At 41.4% G+C, this 27525-nt stretch overlaps 1 protein-coding gene across 1 annotated transcript in view; it reads right to left on the bottom strand.

Moving 5' to 3' along the window:
- REEP5 (receptor accessory protein 5) overlaps positions 1 to 27195 on the bottom strand; it is a 37885-nt gene extending 10690 nt beyond the window's left edge. The window contains exons 1-3 of the mRNA XM_004420309.3: positions 27022 to 27195; positions 26176 to 26269; positions 7396 to 7534 (exon numbers count right to left, since the gene is read on the bottom strand). Of these exons, the coding sequence (XP_004420366.1) occupies positions 7396 to 7534; positions 26176 to 26269; positions 27022 to 27139 (351 nt within the window). The 5' untranslated portion in view covers positions 27140 to 27195. The remainder of the gene's footprint in view (positions 1 to 7395; positions 7535 to 26175; positions 26270 to 27021) is intronic.
- Positions 27196 to 27525: the final 330 nt, after the last annotated feature.

Genomic DNA, 27525 nt, shown 5'->3' with positions numbered 1-27525 from the left:
CCGCTGGGCTTGGCCAGCTGTCCTAGTGAATTATGAGATGTTGGCAGAGAGAACCTTGGTTTCCCGAACAACACATTTGCATTAACCCAAAAGGGAGAACTAAGTGACTGCATTTTTCACTGGCTTTAGCTTTCATTTCCTCTGGTTAGAGCCAGAAGCACACCCCGCAGACCATCTCTCTAGTTATCATTTCCCTGTGGAACTCCTTTGGTTTTTAATATCCAAACATCATACAATGTTTTCCACTGGTTGCTTATATAGGTAATGCTAATACATATGTACCCGAAACTCAATACAACAATTTAAACAAAATGATGTGCAGGAAAAGGAAACTTACTATTCTCAAAAGAACATCAGAATTCCTGTGGACATTGTGAAGAGTATGCAGAGTGTCCAAGGGGATGTGCCATACACTACTGCATACAAAGCAATAGTTTCTTACCAGCTTTATTAACTATTGGGAGAGCAGGAAGTGATATTTTTAGCATCTAACATCCTAATACGGTATTTGTTACTTATCTAGGGGTATTTTGCCGTGTTTTATTAATGTTTAGGAAACCGGTATGCAGTTGTAGACTGACATTTAATACACTTGAACTTTTACCATTTAAAACTGTAGGAAGTGGTCACCAGGCTAGTATTCCTCCGTAGAATATGTGATTCTCAGGAATGGATTATTGATGTAGAGACAGATGCCCATATTATAACCCCAGGCAGCAAGGTGAAGTAGAAATGACTCCTTGGATTAAGAATCAGCAGAGTTAGTATCTATTTCATGACTTTAGGTAAATCAAACAACCTCTCTAAGAGTTAATTTTCTCTCTTCTGCAGGATTTTAGGAAAGTCACAAATTAATATACTTGAAGAAAGTATACAAGATGTAAGTGGTACTATTACCAAGTCCTATAGTTCTTACCATTGTTGAAAATCTCTGAAATATTATATGCTTATGTAGATATCAACCCTTCAGCAATCCAGAAAAGCTGATTCATTCATCTTTTCTGGATGAATTAAGGCAAGACTACCAGACAGGACCAGAGCCAAGTGTCTACATTTTTGGTACCTCTCCAACATGATTACGTTGTAGGCTATACTCCAGACTGTTAATTTAGTTCTTTCTGGTACCCTCTAGCTATTGTCTTGAGACAGTAAAATAATTACTGCTCTCCACCTTACATCCTTAGCATTTTCCAGTTCTCAAACGAAATAACTTTCTTGTATTAAAAATAAAGTTAATTACTGTTCAACTCTCAAGGGGATGTTCAGCCGCCAGCTTTTACAACTCTCTTTTCTAAATCTATGTAACTATTCTACAGCACAGGCATACCCAGAGCTACACAGATCTGGCCATCCTTTTAATCAAGCTGCCCTCAAAGTGGCAGCTGATGATACTCCCAAGCGCAAACACAAGCCCACTCTTACCTGAAGTTCAGACAGAGAGTCCGGGCTATTTTAACTGAACTCTTGGCACTATTAGCACTGACACACTAAATCCCTAAATTACAAATTACAACATGCCGGATAATTCTGTCTGTTGATTCTAATGGTATTTCCAAGGTAGGGATATGCTTAATATGCACAGTGTGGGACTAGCCTGGTCAGAACTGAGAGCTAACGTCAGAAAAAATATATTTCAACACTGACCTCCTGATATGCTGCAATCACTTGATCAGAAACATAAGTCTTAGGGAGACTTCGCAATGTTGCCACAAGATTAGTGACGGGCTAAAGTTAAAACAGACTGCTCAGCACACACAATAAAAGCTAAAAAAGAACAAGTGAAGGAGAAGACCTCTCTATCTTTTGTCCACACAAAGTTAAGAAGACAAATATTATGCTTTTTGTCAATGTATAAAACAGCACAGGTGACAGTCTGGATCAGGAATTAAACCTGCCAGAGTTTATTCAACGTTGTTTTGAAAAATAAATCTAGAAAATGGTTTAAATCAGGGTAAAGATGAGGTGCAAAGATATTCATTGCAGCATTAGTTATAATAGCAAGATAAATGTCCTAAATGTTTAATTGAAGAATGAGTAAATTATTATCTATAATGGATTAGACAGCTATGTCAAAGAATATTGAATATGAGAAAACACTCATGGGCCGGCCCCGTGGCTTAGCGGTTAAGTGTGCACGCTCCGCTGCTGGCGGCCCGGGTTTGGATCCCGGGCGCGCACCAACCCACCGCTTCTCCGGCCATGCTGAGGCCACGTCCCACATACAGCAACTAGAAGGATGTGCAGCTATGACAGACAACTATCCACTGGGGCTTTGGGGGAAAAAATAAATAAAATTAAGTAAATACTCATAGTATTGTTAATTGAAAATATGAGATATCGAATTGTATATAAGACATTGTCTCAACCATACATTTATGGTTAAGACAAAAAGTATATACACAGTTCTGTGTGTGTTTACTTACATAGACCAATATGGTTGCACATTAAAAAAAAATTAAGACTATCCTAAGATGTTAATAGTGGTAGGATTACAAATGCTATTTTCTCCCCTATCTAAAACACGCCCCAATACACACACACACACACGCGCGTCCACGCACGCACGAATGTAGACAGTATGACAGCAGGGACTTGGTTTTATTCACCAAAGTATCCCCCAGCCTAGAACAGATCCTGGCACACAGAGGTTCTACATAATCTGCTGAATAAAGGAATGAACATATAGTACTTCCACAATCAGAGAAAAAAGGGCTTTTTCATTTATTTTTAACCCTCCTGCTCAAAGACAGGCCTCAGAGCAAAGCTCTGAACATGGACGATGCAGTGTTTCTAGCTCAATACACTGTATGTTATCTCCTCAACTATTCTTTGATGTCTGATCTCTGGTTCCTCTTTATCCCTCCAATCTGACAGGCTGCTTTAGAAAAATGGGGAAAAAAATGCCAACAATATTAATTCTGCAAAAGATAAAATATTAAACACATCCTTACTTGCAGGTCTCTTTTTCATACCCCCATATAATCACCATGTGACTGCAGCAAAGGCATAGGTAAGGTCTACACAAGCCCTTCACATAGGCTATTCTCCTACAGACTCTGCAATTCAGAGGCTTCATCTCAGTCTGTTCACTGAAGCCACTCAGCATATGCCACTAATGCAGGAAGAAAGCATTTTGATTGACAGCATAATTAATTTTTTTTTTTTTTAAAGATTTTATTTATTTATTTTTCCCCCAAGGCCCCAGTAGATAGTTGTATGTCATAGTTGCACATCCATTCTAGTTGCTGTATGTGGGACGCGGCCTCAGCATGGCCGGAGAAGCGGTGTGTCGGTGCTCGCCTGGGATCCGAACCCGGGCCGCCAGCAGCGGAGCGCGCGCACTCAACCGCTAAGCCACGGGGCCGGCCCTGATTGACAGCATAATTAATTTTTAATCATCTCAAGCATATTATCTATTTGGAACACACAGTAAATTCCCTTTCTCATTCCCATCGACACCCTGATGCCACGCAGCTGGAGACTGCTAATGGACGCACATTCATTGTACTATCAGGGAAGAAAATTTGCTGCAAAGCAATTTCTGTAAGGTATTTCAAAGCCAAATGTAAGTGATTTAGTGATTATCTCTTATTTGGGATCCTCTCTCTACCTCGTGTGGCCTCCATTAGCAGAGGTGATCGGGGGCAGGCTGAAATCAGGCTTGCTCAGGTTTCGGAAGTTTGAGGTCAGATATTGGTGTGAGTGGTTCTGCCGACAGGACAGCAAGCAGGTGGGCCCAGGGCAAAAGCCAAGTTTCTTTCCATTAGAGACTGCACTGCGACGTCACTGCTGTTAGATGGATCTTATTAAGGCTTCAAAATTATTTGGAGTTTAAAATACGTGATATCCAAATTAAAAACTATAAAAATACTTTTATAAATGCTACAAGTCTTTTAATAACAAAAACACAAAAATCCAGCAATCTCTGAAATCTTAAATCTTCCCGTCAACAAATTTTTTTTCCATTTGTTTTAATGGAAAATTCTTCAGCTGTCTTACAAGGAAGGCATTTGTGGTAATGTCATTCAAAATTAGAAGACACTATAATGAGCATGTTTTCATTTAAATTTTTTAAACTATTTAGCTTCTTGTTTTTTATTTATTTATTTATTTATTTATTTTTTTTAAAGATTTTATTTATTTTATTTTTTCCCCCCAAAGCCCCAGTAGATAGTTGTATGTCATAGCTGCACATCCTTCTAGTTGCTGTATGTGGGACTCGGCCTCAGGATGGACGGAGAAGTGGTGCCTTGATGCGCACCCAGGATCCGAACCCGGGCCACCAGCATTGCAGCGCGCGCACTTACCCACCAAGCCACAGGGCCGGCCCCTAGCTTCTTGTTTTTTATTTATTTTTACCATAAATGGTGTCATATTGTATGTAATGTTCTACAATATTTTATAATTAATGAATTATGCAAAAATTTCTGTATCTGTACCTATGGATCATTTCATTCCATTTAACTGTATGGATGTACTATGAATTCATTAACCATTTACCTGTTGATGGACACTTAATTTTTTAATCATTTTTAGTTATAACCAAAAATGCTGCACTAAATATCCTTATGCAGCTCTCTTATGCATAGTGAATATTTCCTTAGGATACACACTTACAAACAGAATTACTAGAGTATTATTTTTCAATTTGACCAGAAGCTGTCAAAGGGTCTTTAAAAAGACTAATCCAGTTTATACACTACCACTACCACCACACATCCATTTCCCAACACATTCCCCAATACCACATATTATCAATCCTTTAAATATCTGCCCATTTAATGAGCAAAGTATGGTATTTCACTATTTTAACTCATATTTCCAAGATTATGAGTGAGATATTTACTGGCTACTCATACTTTTTCACTTCTGCAAAATGTCTATTTATAACCTTTGTCCATTTTTCTCTTTTTCTTCTTACTTGTAAATGTTTTTATATATTCTGGATATTAATTCCTAATCTGGTATAAATGTTATAAATATATCCTCCTAGTCTGTCATTATTTTAACTTTGTCTATGCTGCTCATTGTCATATAGAACTTGAATTTTTTAAAATTATAGCCAAATTTATCAAATCTTTCTCTTTGTGACTTGTTGTCTTGCTACTATACCTCCAAGGTAAAAAACATTCTCCTGTACTCTTTCCTAAGGCAGAGGTTTTGGCATAGAAGTCCTGTCCTTGCGAGGTACTGAGGAAAACAGATAGGGACTAAGCAGCCAGGGCAGTTCCTCCCCTACTCCTCCTGCTGCAACCTAGAGCCGTGAGTCACAACTTAGGAGCATCTCCTTCTAATGCTGCTTAGGGGAGCAAAGTGTGACATCTCAGCCTGAGGAGCTATTTTGTGGGGAAACAGTGATGAACTGTGGTTCCTCTGCTGCCTGGGGCTCCCCACCCTAGGACTCCTCCACCCCTACCAGCCTTACTAGGACTGGCATGGATTGAGGTGTGGCCTTCCTCCAGTCCAGTGCCTGACAGAGGAGATGGTACTCCTGGAGGAAAATGAGCTTACGGGACAAAAATAACGAGGTATTTGAAAAGTACAGCCACTTCAAAAGAAAGACAACACGGTCAACTACCGATTCTATCAGCGGCAGAATTATTAGAACTGACTGACCACGAATTTTAAATTGGATTATTAACTGTACTAAAAGAAATAAGAGAAAATATTAGCAATATGAAATAACAAGAAAACATAGGAAAGAGCCAAGCAAAAATACGAGGCATGAAAAATATAATAATTGAGATAAAGAACACAACATATGGCATAGATAGCAGAATGGAACAACTTGAAAACTGGAAGATCAGATTCAGAAAATCTTCCAGGAAGAAGGAAAATACAAATAAATAGACCAGAGAAAAAGAAAAATGCATCCATAATTACCCAGAATTAAAAATTGAGATAATATCAACATGGTGGTGGTTGGGTGAGGGAGACCAAAGAATGAGAGAGCTTCCTGTATCTGATTTCCTGTATATAAAATTTTTTTAGATTAAAAATTTAAAAAGAAAGTAAACAGAAATGTAGAAAAAGTAGGACAAATTGAAATAATGACACTAGAAAGAAATAGGTCTGAATATATAAATAAGAAAACAATTATTAGTTCCAGGGGAAATAAAAAACTGTGCAGGAACACTACATGTAGATATGTGCACTACATGGCCCAACTAAAGAGTATTTACAAAGTTATAATGTTAGTGGTGAATGTTTAACCAAAGTTATGATACAGACACCTGAGGAAGGTGGGGACATGGGAAGGCTGCATGTGTGTGGCAAGGACGAGGGAAGAAACGGAGGCAAATCTTTATCTTCCAGTGGGAATCAAGAGCTAATGCATAAAATAGAAAAATTAACACACACAGAGGTAACTGACAAAATAATCTGCCACAAATCAAGGGACAGTGGTTGCTTTTTTAAGGAAGGAAATACAGGGAGCAGGAGGGCAGAACTGCTGTTTTTCTCCAACAATCTTACAGAACTATTTGAATCTTTAAACTATTTCATGTGTTACTTTTATTAAAACGAATACTTAAGAGTATGAAAGGAAAGAAGAGACCCCAGGATTCCTAAGGGCTGAACCACCCCTTCCAGCTTGGGAAGTCTGGCTCTGCGAACCTGAGGCACTGTTTACATCCTATGCAACTAACAGGAAGCAGGGCCTCTTCCATGGAAAACACTTGAGGAATCAACTGAAGACAGCTTGTCCCATTTAGAGAGTAAGAACCACTCTATTAAAAAGTGTGAACTTTTTCGTTCTTATTCTTCTCTAGTGCAAGGTTAAAGTTGATACAGATCCCAATAGGAGTGAGTTTCAACTTCCTACTCCTTTTCCTCACATGGTGGTAACCAAGGCTAGTCATCTGCCACACACAAGGTGTGGCAGGGCTGATCCCTGACTATGTACCTGCCAAAGGTATTAAAATAACTTCCTCTGAGAGCCCATTTCACATCTTCTTCCTCCAAACCTATATAAGAAATAAGTATTTTTTTCTTTCAGAAATAATGACTCCTCACCACTATGAATAATCAATGGCCTGCAAAAATTTGCAATGCTTCTGCAGCAAATGTTGACAACACTACATGAAGATAGGATCTTGGCAAACTAAGAGCAATGTTTGTGCTAGGTCATAGTATTTCCATCTTTTATTATTATCAAACACATCTTGAACACACAAATGCTTTGGCTGTTTCCAAGACAGCACACAAAAGAAGTGAGACACATCGAATCCTGTCTTCCTGTTTATAATCTGAGGCAGAGCCACAGATGTCCAACATTAGAGCATTTGTTCCTATTCCTTGTGTATAGGTCCTGAGATGGAGTTTATTTTAGTGGTAGGGAGCAAAGCAAAAACATGGCTGGAAGGAAACAGAGCAGTTCAGGAAAAGCCAACGTACCTTCAGCATGTAGTAGAAGGGGAACCATGACAGGAAGAGGTCAGAGAAGAATTCGGCAATGCTGAACACACCATACACTACCCAGTAGGTCAGCCACTGGGTATCATCTTCTTTGTTGGGACTCTCTATGGCTTTAATTCTGAAAGGCAATACAAGTGCATCATGCAGTAAGATCTCAATAAACGTTTTCAAACATTACACTTTCACAGCCTGCCCTCCAACACAGTGTGCACCGTGTCACTAGATGCACAAGTACAACATAAAGACAGGAAACAATGTGGAGATATCAGGACAAGCCATTATAACTACTTGTTACCCGTCTTCTGGTCACCAGAGAAACCAGCACCAGCTGGCCCTGGATCTCCACCCAGGCCCCAGGAGCTACCACCAATGACTGGCAACTAGAGTAATGCCCACTCCCAGGTGGAGTCCTCCACCAGGGATATATCAAGAACTCTCTCATAAAAATTAGACTATTGGTGGTGAGCACGATGCAGTCTATACAGAATACTGATAATAATGTACCCCTGAAATTTCACAATGTTATAAACCATTAGGACCTCAATAAAATCATAAAAAAAAAGAATTCTCGCATGCTAACTCAGTTGTTATGCACTTTTAATAACTGAAGTACATCATGGGTGAGTAGGAATTTCCATAAAGGAACTTCTGGAACATAGTTTAGGCACCGTCCAAAGTCCATAACATACTTCATAACAAACGGTAAAAACAAACATCACGGTGTCCATTTGGTTCTGACTGTCATTATGTGGTCCTCGGGCTGGGGTCTTTCCTCTCCTCATCAGTTAATAACATGATTTTATCAGTACCAACTACTGCTGAAACAAAATTCATTCTCCAAGTGAATGGAAATAAATTGAAAATAATCTTCTTTTACTTCTGAATCACAGAAATTTCTTCCAGTCCTGGGAATCTCTTCATTCTAAACCTGAATCCCATAATTTTTTTATTGTATCCTAATGTATGTCTGGATACTTATAATGGAGCTGGACTAAAATAGTCAACTAGAAGAAATCTAAATCTTGTTTAGTCTATGAGATGGGTTAACTATTGAAAATACATTGGCTACTTGGTAAAATGGGTTCCCTGAAGCGACAGCTAGGCTGCTGAATCATGCTGAGTCATTCCCTAAAAAAGCCTCTGAGTTAATTAGAAGCAGCTTTGGGGGTGTGTGTGTGTGCATGTGTGCATGCTTGAGGGTTTTAAGAAAATAACCAAGGGGGGAAAAGTTATAGCTGAAGGAGGTGACTGCTGATGGCGTAAGGAAGAGAAGAAGAAGGAGGGATGAAGTGAATACTGCTTTGAACGTCAAGACTGCCCATAGACTGGGCAAAAGTTTCTCACTTTAAACACAAGAATCACATGAAATGAATTTAAGAGAGCTGATTACAAAATAATGGCTTGTGGGGCCAGCCCCGTGGTGTAGCGGTTAAGTGCGCGTGCTCCGCTGCTGGCGGCCCGGGTTCGGATCCCGGGCGCACACCGACGCACCACTTCTCCGGCCATGCTGAGGCCGCGTCCCACATACAGCAACTAGAAGGATGTGCAACTATGACATACAACTATCTACTGGGGCTTTGGGGGAAAAAATAAATTAAAAAATAAAATAAAATAAAATAAAAATAAATAAATAAACACAAGAATCACATGAAATGAATTTAAGAGAGCTGATTACAAAATAATGGCTTGTGGGGCCAGCCCCGTGGTGTAGCGGTTAAGTGCGCGCGCTCCGCTGCTGGCGGCCCGGGTTCGGATCCTGGGCGTGCGACAACGCACCGCTTGTCAGGCCATGCTGTGGCGGCGTCCCACATAAAGTGGAGGAAGATCGGCATGGATATCAGCTCAGGGCCAGTCTTCCTCAGCAAAAATGAGGAGGATTGGCATGGATGTTAGCTCAGAGCTGATCTTCCTCAAAAAAAAAAAATAATAATAAATAATAAAAAAATAAATAAAAATAATGGCTTGTAACTTGTGGTGTTAGCTTTCCTCAGATAGAAGCTAGCTAATGTAATACAAGGCCAAAGAAAAAGTGTAGGCAAGTATGTTAACCAAAGAACTACCAATAGGACACCCTTTACACTAAGGTTTTTTTCCTCTGTGTTTTATTCGGTATAGAGTATGATTTGTCTATTTATATTTAAGTGAATTTTTTAAGTAATTAGTATGATAAAAATTTGTTTCTTATATAGCCATCCTGGGCAGAGGGGATACATAGTTATACTTCACTTAAGGTCTTAGTTTTGGGAGCCAAGGCAGTCCATGACTAAGCAAACACACATGATCCAGTCAGCACACATATCCACACAAATATACACTGAAATAAACATTTCATGAAACCACTCTGATATTTTCAGTTCCATTCTACGTCATTACTTTCAAGATGTTTGTCAAGATCCACAGATTCAAAAACAGAAAAACTATCCTAGTAGTTCTAGTTCAGTGCTTCACGACATAAAAAAACAGTTCCCTAAGTTATCAGCAATATGAATTCAAAAGTTTCCGTGTTAATACCCTTGGAACACTATATAGTCACATTGAAAAGTAGAAAGAAAAGAACTCAAAATTGAACACACATGTAGATCACCACTCTGTAGAGAAACGAGGGCACAAGAAAGAAGACACGAAAAGACCACAGAGGCTCCTTGAGAGACTTCTTAAATAGAACTTCTCATATTATTGAAGCATTTAATTACTGTTTTAATTTAAAATAGCACAACGTTCATTTATCAAATGAACTGAGAAATGCTACATGTCATAATATCATAAGCTAGTCAGAACAAGAAAGAACATAAAAGATAGTCTAACCCACTCAGTTTACAGCTGAGGAACCTAAGACTCAAAAAGGTGAGAGAAGAAAACAGCTTAAAACTGGGGTTTCCACAATGCTATTTACTTATATACTCCCTTGGCCAGGTGAGTGGACACAGGGGATTCAACAATACACTCTTCTGCCTCATACACGTACTGAATCATATTTCAACTCGTGTATCAGAATGAGGATGTTATCAACCTATCAGGCTACAAAGGGGATTCAAGAAATCATAAGATGCCCTCGATGCCCTCAGGTCATTTGCAGTCCAGCCAAAATGGCAAAGGTAAAGAATGGGAGGGGTAGGAACCTAACAATTATTTAATTTAACCTATGGAATAGGTATTGTTCTCATTTTTTAGAGGAAGAAACTGAGGCTCAGGGAAGAAAAATAACATGTGCAGGGCACCCAGCTACAAACAGGAGAGACTGGATTTACACCTAAGACTGACTCCATGCTGTTTTCCTCATTAGGAGAACAACTCACCACCAGGCTGCAGAGCACTCAACAAATGTCTGGTGCTAAGTGGGAATTTAAGAAATATTTATTGCATTAACATAAATACAAAAGGAGTTCATAATCTTACTTTTGGAAGGGTCCACAGAGATCTAGTCCTACACTGGACAAAATCAAGGCTCAAGAAAGGTTACACTGGTCACAGAGCAGACAGACAGGAGGAAAGGTCAGAGTGTCAACATCCAGATCCCTGGAGGACTGTTCCACCCTCCATCCTGCTTACGTGGGCGGTGGGGCTGCAGGGGAACCATCAGAAGTGAACAGGTCGGTGTTCTGAATTCGTGCCCTAGTCCACTGGTTCTGCTTCTCAAACTTAGATGATGATGCACATCCACCTAGGGAACTTATTAAAACTGTACATGCCCAGGTCCTTCTTCAGACCTAGTGATTCAGACTCTCTGGCATGTAGAGCCCAGGCATGTGCTTTTAGAAAGTCATGCAGGTGGTCCTAATGTTGATTCCTAATTCAGATTCAAGAGCTCAAAGTCCCAGTCTCAGCGCCACCTCCGCATGTCACTTCTAGGACAGAAAATCCAAATGACTGAGTTGGGTCCAACCAGCTGTAGCCAGAGGGCAGGCTACCCCTGTCCAGCAAGGAAAGAGAGGCCAAGACAGAAGAAAAGCTCAACCCTAGAGGAACTCCAAAACTGTCTCAACAGCAGCTGGTGACAATTCCACCCACGCTCTCCACAGTCCTGGGCCACTGTCTTTCCCTCTCTAGTGCCACCTCAGCCTCAAGTGGCACATGTTAGCTGCACCACAGACAGACCTTGGGCTCAGAACTACTTCCAGGGGGGACACACCGACAAAAGACAGACACCATGGTCTTACATTGCTCTCTGCAGACTCTTACTGCCGCACTCTCAAGGCTTGGCTACCTGGGCTCGGTGCTGTGGCTTCTTTGTTCTCTCCTGAACCACCTACCATGTTGCAGGGGCAGGGCCTGGCCTCCCTCAATCAGGTGGCAAAAGAGAAGTGAGGACTGAGTGAGCAGCAGAGACACGGCCGGGGTGCAGACGATGGCTGGCAAGACTACAGGAGCAGCAAGCAGTTCTAAACATGCACTGAGCAGGACAGAAATCGTAGAATGTTGAGCTGGAAGATATTTTACAGATGGACTAGTTCAAATTCTACATTTTACAGACAAAATAATAAAGTTCCAAGAGGAAAGAATGATACTAAAATGAATTTCAACTCAAACTGAAAGTTTATAGAAGCATGTCTTCACTCATTTTTTAAGAGCAGGAATGGACTGCTGAAATACATTTTGGTGTATCCATACAATTAAATATTCTGAAGCCTTTAGAAAGGATATTAACAGGGAAAGATGTCCAAGATATAGTGTTGAGTGTAAAAAGGAGATTACTAATTTTGTGTTAAAAAAAAAAAAAAGATATATTTGTATGTGCTCACAGACCAAGAATGACGTCCAGAAATATATCTTTCAATTGTATAAAGTTAATCCCGGGTATTGGGATTTCAGAATTTTACTTCTTTAAGGTCTTTTCAGTGAGTATGTACTATTTTTTATAATGAAAGGGAGGAAAAAAATTTCTACTTGGAAAAAAACAAAAAAAACAGGCACCAGACTTCCTATAACTACTTCCTCCTATGAGACTAGGTCTCTCTTAAGGGCTTTGTTAAAAACAAACACTGACGTGAACATCAGACACATTCATTTAATTTCTCTCTTGAGGAAACAGCTCATGATTTTCTTACAAACAAACTTCTCCAACAATGATCAGGCACAATCTGTTATGTTTTAGAACATTAATAGGCAACACACAAAAACAGAGAGAAAAGTCATACAGCTCATCACATGAAACTGACTCATTCTAATTTTCTATTTAAACAAACTATCAAAAAATTATGAATTACACTGAACTATGGAGTAGCCAGGCTTTTCCCTTCATTTCTTTCCAGTGCTCATGTGGCTTTACATTATCTCACCATCCTGAACTTGCAGCTTTGTATCCTGGTTCTACCACTCACTAGATACATGTTATTCTGGGCCTTAGTTTCCTGATCTGTCAGGTAGGGATAATAAACCTCATTGTGTTGTTGTGAAAATTAAATTAGTTAACACATGTAAAGTACTTAGAAACAATAACTGGAACAGAGTAAGCACTCAATAAATATTACCTTACCGGGTAATAATTTATTATCATAGAGAGGCAAGAGATTAAAAAGAAAAGAGAGGGGCTGGCCCCATGGCATAGTGGTTAAGTGCACGCGCTCCGCTGCTGGCAGCCCGGGTTCGGATCCCGGGCGCGCACTGACACACCGCTTCTCTGGCCATGCTGAGGCCAAGTCCCACATACAGCAACTAGAAGGCTGTGCAACTATGACATACAACTATCTACTGGGGCTTTGGGGGAAAAATAAATAAACAAAGTTTAAAAACAAAAGAGAGCAATCAATAGTAACACTCCAGTCCTTCTGGCTAAGTAGATTGGGTAAAGGATTAATAGCATTGCTAATAAGGCTAAAAGGAGATTAGACAATTACTCATGGATTTTAATTATACCTCACTCTCCAAATCCCAAATGCTACAAAGAGTAGAGTTAGTTGAAATCCCAAAAATCCTATTTGCAGGTCAGGGGGAACAAATTCTCTCACTGCTGAAAACATTTCCCAGGCCCAAACTGCAAAGGTGGACTGGCCAAAATTCTTTATGTATTGGACTGGTACTGGTAATGCACATAACCCACTGGCCAGTCCTCATCCAGACCAGTGGGCCCCAGTGACTGGTACTGGGTGCCTCCACCCTTGCTGGCCCATCTCTTTGTTCACACCTTTGCTGCTGTTATCTAAAAGCAAGAGCAGGAATCAGGAACGGCCAAAGGATCGCATTAAAGATGTGAAGAAAACAAACGCTGAGCAGAGATAGTCCTGGGCTAGTACTCTCCCTCCCAAATTAGGAGTTGTCATTCAGAGAACCTAAGATATTCCCTGACCCATGGACAGGACTAAGCTGCAAATCCTCTAAGTATTTTATTAGAAAGGAAGCATGTAAAGTAGGGACAGTTGATGGGTTTCATAATTTTGTGAGGCCCAGCATTAAGGGAGGCAGCAATCTTGCTAACCTTGGGGCACCCGGCACAGGGAGGAAAGCCAGAAGAGACAGTGGATCTCTAACGCACTGGCCCTGGAATATCAGCCTCAGACTTATTATGTTAGCTAATTCAAGGTCTTTATTGCTTAGGCCACTGTCAATGGCTGCAGCTGACTGAATCTTGATTAAAAAGGTGAGTGGCACCACCGAAAGCTTTCCAAGCCAAGCTTAAGTTAGATATTTAGACAATGGTCAGAAACAGCTATGCTTCCCTCACTGAGGTTTCATCTAACAATTAAATTTTTCAAAATGTTTACAGTTAATGCTCCCATTGGGGGACAGGAAAGAGATAATCCTCCATACTATTTTTAAAATTATTTTAGACACAACACATCCATCTGGGAAAACATCCACTTTTACATTCTCTTAATTCAAATTCACGATCTTAGTAAGCAAAACAGATAAAAATGCTTTTCTATACATGAATTGTACAACCCATTTATATTTCTGTTTTGAATTCTTGTCTTTTTAGGACAAAGTCCATATTTATTATTTGTAGCATGTAACAGCATTCAGAAGTTTAAGCAATTAACAATACAAAAAATAATATGTCAAATACTATGCTACTCAACTTCTATATAATATTTACTATTGTAAATACTCTAGTGTTACATCATTAAGAAATTAAAACTGGCAAATAGGAAAAGCAGATATGTCTGTGTCTGAGATATTTCTGTCATAGTTTCAATTATTGAGATTTTCTTCTTCCATCAATGACAACTTCAGTTACGTTGTATCGTTGGGATGATGTTACATTTTCTTACTTAAATGTAGTTATAAATTAACTATAACTCTTTCAGACTCAAAGGTTATTCCTGGTTAATGGGTATTTCAACACCTTCATTCAAATCATTAAATTGACAAATGTCATTCCCTCCATTAGAATGGAGTATATATGTGTATATATTATATTTATGTATTATACACACATATGTATATAATGAAGAGTAAGTATAAGATAGATGACAAATCCAAAAAGCTCACTTATAAGTTTTGCAAGTATTCATTCCTACATCCTATATTGCAAATGATACACTTTAAAGGTAGCTTCTAACAAGAAATAAGACTGTCTGGCTTAATCTTCTTTACTTTGTTATAATTTTTCTTAAGATAAAAAAGGAAATGAAAAAAGTAAATAAGATTATTTGCCATCAGTACAAACCAAAAACTTGACTGGCTTTACTTTCTCCATTGAAGTCTTAGAGGTGGGGTGAAGTGACTGTCTAAGTAATCCACCAGAGACCACCAGTGAAGAGGCACGCAGATGCAGGACGTACATACCCAGCACTGACAATGTACCTGACTCTGTCCTTAAGCCCTGGGCCAAAACGAGGATTCTCAAGGACCCAAAATCAACAGTCGAAAAAAGTTCTACTCCTAATTAAGCAGCACATGTGTGCTTGGGGAGGGGTCCCATGAAGGGGGGTTATGGAGGCAGACTTATGGGAAACTGGAAATCTCCATGGGAACAAAACAAAGTGAAAATAGATTTAGGGGCTGCCCGGTGGCACAGTGGTTGAGTTCACGTGCTCTCTTCGGTGGCCCAGGGTTCGCCGGTTCGGATCCTGGGCACCGACCTACTCACCGCTCATCAAGCCATGCTGAGGCGGCGTCCCATATAGAAGAGCTACAACCCTACAACTCTGATACACAACTATGTACTGAGGCTTTGGGGAGAAAAGAAAAAAGAGGAAGATTGGCAATAGATATTTGCCAATTAACAGATAGCACAGGGCCAATCCTCCTCCTCAAAAGAAAAAAAAGAGTTAAAAAAAATGGATTTAATATTAAAAACTGTTAAAATTATACCCAGTGCTTGGGAACATGTATACATGTCCCAAAACAGAAGAAAACCACTAGCCATATCACATATTTACAACTTAGAAGAACAAAACTTTACTGTACTTCATTGCTCTTGGAATAATGATGCTGCTGATATAAATACAGGAAAATAATAAGACAAGGAACAAGAAAGAGTTAAGTGGAAAAATAAATGACAGAAACTACTACCTAGGAGTTTATGGGCCGACCCCGTGGCTTAATGGTTAAGTGCGCGCGCTCCGCTGCTGGCAGCCCAGGTTCGGATCCCCGGTGCGCACCGACACACTGCTTCTCTGGCCATGCTGAGGCCGCGTCCCACATACAGCAACTAGAAGGATGTGCAGCTATGACATACAACTATCTACTGGGGCTTTGGGGGAAAAAATAAGTAAATAAAATTATAAAAAAAAAAAAAGAAAGAAAATACTACCTAGGAGTTTAAAAGTCCAATGACACAGAGTTAGAGAACCATGACTAGGATTAAGTCAGTTTTCCTCTTTGTATGTTAATAAAAGTAACCACCCTTAATTAAGCACTTACTGAATGCTTGATTCTGTGCTAAGTGTTTGAGGTATATTATTCCCCCCTTTTACATATGAGAAAACCGAGTTTTATAAAAGTTAAGCTATTTGCCCAGAGGTTAATATAGCTAGTAACTATCAGGTCCATGTCCATATGCTTCCGATTACTCAACCAAAGAAACTCAGGTACATATTACCTATACTGTACATGGTTCATATGTAACTTAGTCACTACAATTCAAACTAGCCAAATGACATAAAATTAAGAAACATTATGTCTTCACAGCATTGGCTTTACTACGGAAAGCAGTTGTACCCATCTACAGGATTTTAATTTTAATGAGTCGATTATCTTACCAGACTGACAGTGCGTCAAAAAAAAGCAGTTAATAAAAAAAACCTATAATGATAAAAGCTGTGAGATGTGCTGTTGGTAAAGAACAAAAAGGAATCTGCTTCTGGTCCATTTGCTTTGTTTTATTTCTAAGGTGGTAAGTTATGTTTAACAGCAAATATTCCAGGGTTCAAGGTAGATGCTTTGAAGCTTGAACATGAAGAATACAGACCATAATGTTTAGAATCTTTTTTGAGGGCCGGCCCCGTGGCTTAGCAGTTAAGTGTGAGTGCTCCACTACTGGCAGCCCAGGTTCAGATCCCGGGCGCGCCCCGACGCACCGCTTCTCTGGCCATGCTGAGGCCCCGTCCCACATACAGCAACTAGAAGGATGTGCAACTATGACATACAACTATCTACTGGGGCTTTGGGGAAGAAAAAAAGGAGGAGGATTGGCAATAGATGTTAGCTCAGAGCCAGTCTTCCTCAGCAAAAAGAGGAGGATTGGCATGGATGTTAGCTCAGGGCTGATCTTCCTCACCAAAAAAATAAATAAATAAAAGAATCTTTTTTGATACAGCAGACACATAACGTGACTATCCATAGCGCCCACTACGCATGGGACTGCTCTGGGCTGTATTTATCAGAGTGTGGTGTAGCAACTCCTGATAGCACAAAATGGTTTTCCTATATCCTACTACCTTTATTTAGGTGTCTGCCATTGCAAATATTATTTGACACATACAATGTGTCAAATTAGAAGGAAAAAAATCACACATTTTAAGACATAAACACTAGTTTGTTTCCTTGCCAATAAGGAAAAGATTTTTCTCCTTCATGGAAAAAAGGAAGGTCAGAAACTATGGGCGCTCAGAAAGTTACACTTGTTTTCCACCGCAGAGTAGGTGTGCTTTCAAAGCAAGAGGACCAACAGAGCAAGAGAAGCTAATGAAAGAAAACGTAACATACAATAAAACCAATTTGCTTATTTACTGTTTATATCATCCCCGACCCTCCTACCCCACCCAAAAAAGATATAAGATAGCTGGTGGCAAATATACTTCTTAAATATATAGAAACTATCTTCTGGCCGGCCCCGTGGCTTCGCGGTTAAGTGCTCGCACTCCGCTGCTGGCAGCCCGGGTTCGGATCCCGGGGGCGCACTGATGCACCGCTTCTCTGGCCATGCTGAGGCCGCGTCCCACATACAGTAACTAGAAGGATGTGCAGCTATGACATACAACTATCTACTGGGGCTGTGGGGGAAAATAAATAAATAAAATCTTTAAAAAAAAAAAAAAGGAAACTATCTTCTAAGATGACTATACAAGAACAATGAAAAAACATACCATGCTCCTTTTCTCTTTAAGATAGTGTTTTCCTATAGTATAAAATGACCGACTTCATGAAATGCATAATAACAATAAGCTAAATTCACAAGCAAATACATTTTAAGATGAGTCTATAAAACATCTCTAATGGAGATTGAATAATAAGGAAAATAAAAGCAGTCGTTCAGTGTTCAAACATTTTGGTGTCTAATTTCTCATCTTAGTAACCAGCTATCCACCATTTTGGTTTCTAATGCAAAATGGAAGATTTGGTCAAGCTCCAATATAAACCATGTGGAATGCTGACAGCGCAGGCCAAGGGAGTCACCTACACCTGGCTTGGCCCCAACAGACTTGTGACCTGAGTCAAGTAAGTTCAGTCTGTGGCCTTGGTTTCCAAATCTGTTCAAGGCGGCTATCACCCCAGCAGCTTGATCTCTAAGACCTCTCCTAGCTAACATTTAATAACTCAAAACTGAATGCATGAAACTATTTGACAGATAGATGGTTCAAAAAGATTAATGCCTGAAGCAATAAAACAGCAGATGCGAATCCTCCTGGGACAACCCTTTGTCAACAAAATTGATGGCTCTGTAAATATATCTATGTCAAGTATGATATCATGAAGTTTAATTTAAGCTTAAGTACCCTCACAATCTAGACAGGAACAACCTAAATTGACCTGTCCCAGACAAAAGAGGGCCACACCAAGATACAGACAACCGTGTAGTTACAATGACCTCTGACATGTAAGTGATCCCTTCACCAGATCACCCGGCCTAACTATCAGAAGCAGCAGGATATATATAGTCGAGGCCATGTGACTGAGAGGGACTGGCGATAAGCTCTACTCCCAGGAACCACAAGAGTGAGCAAGTGATAGAATGAAGTCAGAGGAGGTTTCTACAGCCCCTACTTACATTTCAACTGCTACAAAAAGTAATTTCATTAGCAATTTTTGAAACTGTTTTTAAACTTCTGCTACATTAATTCACTGTTCCTCAAAATTAATTAATTGGTAATGTTATTGATAGCCACTAAACACCTTCAAATGTCCCATACATATTTATACCTGTTTTAAATACCAAATGAGGAGATTAAGTTGAAAACTAGGTCCTCATTCACAGTCAGTCCTGAAAAAGAGAAGAACTCCAGGACAGGGGGGAGATGAAGGCAGCTCATAAGAAGGACAAATAGACCAAATCTCTAGGTCCTTCATAAAGAGAGAAAAAAAGGTTCATTAAGGTTTATAGGGAACATTCCAGAACAGAGTATAGTCGGCCCTCTGCTTCTGCAGGTTCCCATGCATGGATTCAACCAACTGGGGATGAAAAGGCCTATGATGGTTGCATCTGTACTAAATACGTACAGACCTTTTTTCCTTGTCATCATTCCCTAAACAATGCAGTATAACAACTATTTACATATCATTTACATTGTGTTAGGTATTATAAGCAATCTAGAGATGATTTAAAGCCTATGGGAGGTTGTGCGTAGGTTATATGCAAATACTACACCATTTAATACAAGGAACTTGAGCATCCCCAGATTTTGGTATAGGCGGGGTGTCCTGGAACCAAACAGCCACAGACACCAGGGACGACAGTATTAGGAATGGGATTTCCCTCCACAACTGCGTTAGAGCCCAGAAACTAGATTATGAATAAATAATTTAAATCATTCATCTTATTTGTTCCTCAAAACTTTCTTTTCACAGGCAAGGGGGAAAAAAAACTAAAATGCTGGCTGTATTTCTCTACAAAAATAGTCACAAATTGTTATAAGGATATTTTATTACTTTTTCTCCACAACTCCATCTTAAAATAGTTCAGCAGTATTAGCAGTAATACCAAGTGAAAACAAAACCAGTAAAAAGCTGACAAAGGTAAAATGCTTAAATGTTTAAGATTTCTGTGCTACCTAAGGCAAAATTTACAGAAAGTTATATTTTTGAGCCAAGTGCACAGCTGGCCAGAACATTTGCTCGTGCTTCACATACCCAGAGAAGTGAAGTGTGGGCACGCGTTGCTCTGCTCTTAAGAATTCTACAAAGAACATACAGTTGCAGAGAGAAAAGCTAGGGTAATAGGAACATAAGCAGCTTAACAGAAAATGTATCTGCTTCCAAGTTCTCACGAATAAAAAAGAAAAAAAATAAGATAATTACAAGTTCTCAAAAAAATAAGAAAACAAACACACCCCTTACTAATGAGGCTAAGAAGAGAACCACAAACACACATCCTCCAGCACCATTAGGGAACCTGGCTCTGCTTCGGAAACAGAAAGTAGTTCACAGCTGTCAGTCACACCAGGGCAACTTTCTCAAACTCTCCTCTGGGTAATGCACCTCTGTTCAGGAGTCTGCCATTGCAATTCCGAAACAAGTACTTTTCAATCCTTTTTAATTTATGTTCCCTCACTTTATCTGCTGTGCTTCATTAGCTAAGAAGATGCTATAGTTTTTACTTGTGGTTAATTGTATGATAACTCTTATAACTGTATAATAACTCTGTAGTTATTTTGATCGTGTTTTTTCCAAATCATCCCCCTCACAATCCTCTTTCTGACCTCACAAGGGTCATCCCCAAACATCTCTCCCTTGAGATTCATTGCTTCCTAACATGCAACTAAAGGCAAGGCTGCATTCCTGCAGGAATCCCAATTCAGTGTGCCATCTTCAGATGGGCTTGTACTGGGAAAACAGAGCAAGTCTCTGCAAATAACTATTTATAATTGCTGCTGTCAGAAACTAATGCTACATAACATGTAACAAGACAAAGAAATTGTTCCTAATACATTCTAACTCATGTTCACAAACCACTGCAAATGACCATGTGTGCAGATATGTGATTTGGGATGGCAGTACCTTGAGAGAGGAACAACACAGTGCAGGAAGGTAATGTATTGAGTGTCAAACTGATAAAAGAAAAAGTTAACATCAACAGTTCAATTTTCATCTCTGCCTAGAGGTATGGCATGTATCTGCGGGACATTCAAAGAGCCACATGGGAAGTAATATAAAAGTTAAAAACGTGGACTTTGGAGCCAGACTCCCCAGGTTTAAATACCAGTTTCACCATCGACTAGTTGTGAGACCCTGATCAAGTTACTTCTCTTTCTCTGTTTGCTCACCTGTAAAACGGGAACAATCATAGTACTTCCACTGTAGGGTTGTCATGAGGACTAAAGGAGCTATATTTGTAAAGCACTCATATAGGGATATACGAGTGTCTACTAAAGGGCTGCACAGGTGTTCAGCAGCCACACAAAGAGCTAAAAGCAGTAACGTTCTCTGTAGCAGTAGTAAAAGTTTAAAATGGGTTGGTGAGGACACAGAGAAGATAAAATGACACATCACTGAAGTGGGGAGGAGATTTCAAAAGTGTTACCAAACATTAGGTTAAATATAGACACCAAAATGCTGGACTCTAAACATCTTTAATCTTTCCTACTTTGTTACTAAGATACATCTAAATGCACTTTCACATTTCTGTGCAGTAACTGAGGGTCCAGACCAACTCTGGCCTCTGTGTGACGTTGAGAAACACACTCTCTCTCTCCTTGGATCATCTGAAAACTAAAGGAATCAGACTACATGTTTGATCTCTAAGGTCCAACTCTCGTAGTCCCAGGAAGGTGGCAGCCTGATCCTTAAGAAAAATAGGAAATAAAAAGAGGAAAATTCATGGGCATTTTTATAAAATTTTAAACAAAAAGGTTGCTGAGTAGGACAAAACCAAACCATCCTTTTTTCCTTTCTCTGCAGAGCAAAAATAAAATAGAAAATAAAGTCATCAGATTTTCCCTCATAACTCCATTTGAACAGAGACGCAGGGACAGGCCCACTGGGAGGGGGTTACCTTAGGTTTTAGGCAGTCAATTTTGCGTATGAAGGTGCAGCGCAGCACGTGCTCCAGAGGGGTCTCTCAGAAAGACTCTCATTTCTGCAAGGCCCTTAAGAGCAGGGCTGCACGAGAAAGGAAGGGCCACATACTGTGTGATCCCATTTACATGAAACGTCCAGAATAGGCAAATCCATAGAGACAGAAAGCAGAGTGGTGGTTTCTGGGGACCAGGGCATAGGAGAAATGGGGAGTGACTGCTAATGGGTACAGGGTTTCCTTTTGGGGTGATGAAAATGTTTTGGAATTAGTGGTGATGGTTGCACAACTTTATGAATATACTAACCACTGAACTATACACTTTAAAAGGGTTGCATGTGAATTATATCTCAGCAAAAAGGGAAGGGGGCAGGTCTACCTTAATAATGGAGCTTCCTATTATAATCCGGTAGTCTGACTTCTCTTATCAGGAATAGAGAGAAGTAAAGAAAGTAAAGTAATTCTGTCGACAGCTTTTGATAATGAGAAGGCTGGAATCAGATTTCAAATTGCCTAGACAGGGTGGCCAAAAAGTCTAGAAACATACAGGAAGAGGATTAAAGGCTCTGCTCTCAAAGAGCTCAAAGGGACATTACGCACACAGAAAATGAGTAACTATTTTTAAGAAAAAAGAAAACAAGAGTAATTATTTTTAATAATAAAAATAAGGCACTGGTTGCCCTCCCTGAGCACTGGCCCGGCCTTCAGCTGTCTGTGTGCTCCAATCTGCCAGGACCTGACCTGGAGCCAGGGGCCCTAAGCCCCACCCACAGGTTTCCCAAGGTGGTGAGTCAGAAGAAAAGCTAGGAAGCCACAAGCTTTTCCAAATTTCACTTCCACACCCTGCAGCCTCTGGGCCCATTGCTGACCGTTACGCACAATCTGCGGGCCCCTCTCTGTGATAGCCCAAGGAGAGGAAACAGCAGGTGCAAAAGCTGAAAAGTGAGAAAAGAAGGGGTTGGCGACAGTTTGGCAGGATCGTCAAGTCCTTCCAGAGGTCAGAGCAGCCAGAATGACCTTAAAATGTAAATCGCATCATGTCACCCCCTATTTAAAACCCATCCAAGGCTATCAGAAAACATGCAAACTCCCTACAACCACCTGGCATAAAATGCACACCAGCCACACATGATGGCACCACCACCACTCCCTCACCGCTCTGCCCTCTGACAGCGCTTCCAATGCACCAGTTCCTCCAACAGCCTTGGCACCTGCTGCCCCAGGGCCTGGCACATGCTGCTGCTTCTGCCTGGCTCTGCTCTTGGCTGGCCCATTCTCATTTCTCAGGTCTTAACTCAAACAGGAACTCAGATAAATATTTAAAGAGGGTCCTTCCCGTTATTCTCTACCCTGCTGATTGTCTCGGGATACCACACTCTGTCACTGCCCTACTACTTACTGCAGTTTACCCTGGTAGACTGTTCATTCTAAGAGGATGGAGAGCATGTCTACCTTAGGCCCTAATGTATCTGAAGTGCTGCCTGGCACATGGCTGCCATTTGATTTTTGCTAAATAGATGAACCTGTATTTTTAAAAATAACTCTGGCTGGGGAGCACATGGAGAGTTACAAGAGGCAAGGAGAACAATTAACGTGAAAGTGATCATAAATCACACTTTAAGTAACACTGATTTAGGTACTACTAATACCACCACCTTCAAGGACTTTCTGACAATTACACAATCACATTCGGTAAGCAATGAACAGACTTGATTAGACTAATGGAACACTGATTGTCTGAATGTTTACTAACCAGGGGTCTGTATGCTTTATATTGTGCACACAATCCCATGTCTCCTTGAACCTCCTTCACAAAGCAGAGGCCAGGTAGGCTTCTGGACTGTTCCCAGAGTCAGCAGCCATTTTTTCCTTTCTTTCACCCCATCTTCAAGGGTACAAAGCAGAGGTTACTGCTACTGCTCTACACCAGGGCTTCTCAACATTGCCTGCACATTAGAATCCTTTAAAAACTGTAAAAGATCAAGAGCCTTTAAAAATCCCAAAACTCAGGCCAGACCCCAGACCAATTACATCAGAATCTCTAGGGGTGCAACCCAGGCATCAGTACTTTTTAAGGCTCTTCAGATAATTCCAGTGGGCAGCCAAGGCTGAGAACACGATTTTAGGGACATGTCCAAGCACCCACAGAAACCACTTAACTCCCTTATGGTCATTATTTTAAAGGTAAAAGAGTTGAGTCTACCAAAAGGAAGCATCCTATGAATAAATACTAATCTAAAGATACTCATTAATTATTTCCTGAATTTTTGCCTAAATCATTAAATTCCCTTTATTAGAGTTTTAATACTTTTCCAACTCCTATTAAGGTGTACTACAAACGTCACTTTCCTTCAGAATATTCAAATAGAAAAGAAAATAAGGGGTATATATTTGGTAAATAGAATAAATGTGTAAAACCACTAAAATGTGTAAAACCACTTACCTGAACTACTCAGAAATATGACTGTGTCTACCATTTCACAGATTTCCTACCAATAGACAGGAACATTTAGCTTCTTGTAAGTAAAAAGAGCCAGTAACATTCAACTGACTATGTAAAAAATGAATGAAAGAATGACTACAAAAAATGATAAAGCCGAAATTGGCTGGCTTGAAATTACTTTAAAATATGACTAAAAAAATGGCCCCTGCTAGAATTCATCCACTTCAGGTCAAGGAGAAGCATATTCAAGTTCTATCCACATCTTCAGTCACATCCATGAATCTACACATCCCACCTAGAAATAGACTTTTACCTTTCTACAGCCCACACCCATGATCTAATCACACCAACAGAGAAGGTTATGTTTCTCAAGATTTTGTACCAAATGGCACTGATGTGGGAAAAAAAGGTTTTTAGGCTATTCAGTACTTTAAAATCCATATTCCTCACTAGTTCAATATAATTCAAGCAGCAAGGCAGTTACCAAACCACCACACAAGATTTGTTCTGAATGTGATCAATAATACCCAGAGCACAAAACTGAAAAATGCTTCAAAATTTTTCTTTTTAAAAGAACTCCTGCAAGTAGAATACATACATAAACAGAAGAAAAGTAAAAGTAAAGAAGTGAACTACTCGGTGATTTTGTCTATTATCACAGACACAGTGATGTACAAGCCAGCCTGAATCAGGGCTGCCTACAAACTTTCTATGTATACTATTTATCAGTAGATTATGTTTTATGGAAAACTGCTATTCTTATACCTTTTTCACTGATCTGAAAGCCAAACCAGTTTTCCTGGTCTGCTTCAGCATCTTTTGGTATACATACGAAACCTGCATGGTGCTTCAGCAGGTAATGCCGGAGAGGGTAAAGCTCTTCTCTGCCTGAAGACTAAGGATCTCTAAATTCATGAGCAAGCAGTGTCCTATATGCACCTTCCACAGCGCCACTAAGTGACCATACCACACTAAGACAGTAACTACTACTTACATAATTTCAATTTAATTGTTCAAATCAGAACTAACTTCTAAAACATATTTCCTCCTTTCTAGTCATACATTAAATTCTAGCCTGGCCAATGATAGACACAAGATGTAATAATGTGTTATCTGTGTCACAGGATCCCAGCTGAAAATTTTTTCTTCTTCTATTTTTATCCCTATGGTTGAGGAAACGTGCAAAGACCAATTCAACGAAAGTAAAACCCACTGGCTTTCTTGGGAAGAGCTGTAGAATAAAACAAAATTCAATTGTGGGGAAAAATAATTCCTACTTGAATGAATGGAAAAATGAAATTGTAGAATATTTCCAAAACACACTGTAGAGTAAAAACCACCTCAACTAATAATAAATTCAGATCCTAATCTGATACGATTCATTTTTAATTTAATTTAATTATATAAATGAGTCATTTATATAACCAAGGAGCTATATCAGGGATGAATTTTGTAAGGTTTGTTTTCGTTTTGACATTAGGATAAGTGTTTTCCATTGCCTGTAATAAGCGGCAAACCTTTTTAAAATCAAGAAGACAAAATTCTCCTCAGTGCCTGAATTAATATTAATTCAGAATTAAGGAAGTCCTAATTGATGAGATTTTACTATGTACATAAATGTAAGGTAAAGTACACACTAAAATAATTATTGGGGAGAAGGAACCAGTTCTCTGTACCCGTTTAGATCTCCCCCCCAGTAAAGGTCGGACGACTTTGCTGTAACACTTTCCATATGCGCATCCATTAGAAGATACACACACACCCCGCCAGTATGATCTGACGAAATATGCATTTCAGCTAGTCATCAGGAGATCAGGCATCAAGTTAAGGCTCTAAAGGCTGTGTAACCTTAAGCAGTCAGTTATTACCCTCTGGTGCTTTGACTGCTCTCTCCCAGGAAATGGGGCTATACAGAAACTAGGGCGGTCCTGGATGGGGGAAGGGGAGTCAAGAGCAGGAAAGGACGGTTGCAGGGTGAGCCACTTACGAGACGTAGGCTGGGTAGCCAAATCCTATCAGGTTGCACAGGAGAGAGGCTCCATAACCGAACACCAAGTACAAAGCCACCAGCCCGATGACACCTGGAGACACGAGGTGAGAAGTGGGTCAGGTGGCATGAGGGGCTCGAGCCATGCAGCCCCCGCCCACACCGCAAGGCTCGGTCTGTAGTAGGCGATCCAGAAAAACAAACCACACGAAGGTTCGGCCTACGCCTTCGCGGGGCTTGGCCTCGGGTCTGGGGATCCCGCACCTTTGTGCCCTTCCTTCCGCCCTCGCTCCCGCAGGGGGCCCCCGCCGTGCCGCGCCCCAGCCCGGGACACCCCGCTCCACAGAGGGTCTGGAGGCCCAGACTCCCGCGCCGGCCCGCAGCCCCCACCCCTCCCCAGGCAGGGGACACCTCTTCCCGGTGCGGAGCTCCACGGAGGATCTGGCTAGGACCGCGTACCTCCGCCACCGTGCCCGCACCCTCCCGCGGGGGGCCCCGCCGCTCCGCGCCAACCCTGCGCACAGCCACGGGGACACGGCGCTCGGCCGGGGGGACAGACACGTCAGCGCCGGCCCTTCCCCGCTCCCCGCGCCCCGGGCGCTCCGCCACCTGGCCGCGGGCACAGGCCGGCGCCCCCCGAGCCCGGACCTCCCCGGCAGGGTCTCCGGCCCCTGGCCTTTCCCGGCGGCCAGTTTGGTCCTCGAGGATGCCGCTCGCCTCTGTCTGTCACCGACACCGCCTGCCCCGAACCCTCTCCCGGTTGCTTCCCCAGCAGCTGGTGCAGCAGCTGCTCCCCGGCCCGGGCAAGCGGCGGCGACCCCCGGCGGGCCGCGACCCCGCACCCACCGAGCGCGATGTAGCGCCGGTTCACGCCGGTCTTGGCTTCGATCTTGGCCAAGAGGTCGGTCATGCAGTTCTTCTGGTGCAGGAACTCGTCGAACCTCTGCCTCATGGCTGCAGACATGGCGGGGACCGTCGCGCCGCCGCCCGGGGCTGCTCTTACTGGCGTCTGCCCGCAGCGCTGGCGGACTGGGGCGCGGGGCGGGCGGGGCGGGGCCCGCGGAGCGTCCAGCGTCCCACCCCCCGCGGCCCCTCGCCCCGCCCCGCCCCCTCGCCCCGCCCCCTCGCCCCGCCCCGCCGCGTGCTGCCCCCGCGCGCGCTCCGCCTCGGGCGCCAAGCCCGGGGCGGCGGCTCGGCCTGCCAGTCTCCCGGCCGCTCCGGGGTGGCCGGAACTGCAGCGGCTCCCGGCGGGGCGACGTGCCCCCGGTCTGTGAACGGCCTTAATCCACTGCGGGTAAAAAGGAGGCGATGACGCTTGTGAGCTCCTTTCGTAGATCGGACTCGTGCAAA

Source organism: Ceratotherium simum, chromosome 4 (assembly GCF_057802395.1).
Source record: "Ceratotherium simum simum isolate JZ-2026a chromosome 4, ASM5780239v1, whole genome shotgun sequence".
Lineage (NCBI taxonomy): Eukaryota > Metazoa > Chordata > Mammalia > Perissodactyla > Rhinocerotidae > Ceratotherium > Ceratotherium simum.
This window is presented reverse-complemented; position numbering and strand designations above follow the sequence as displayed.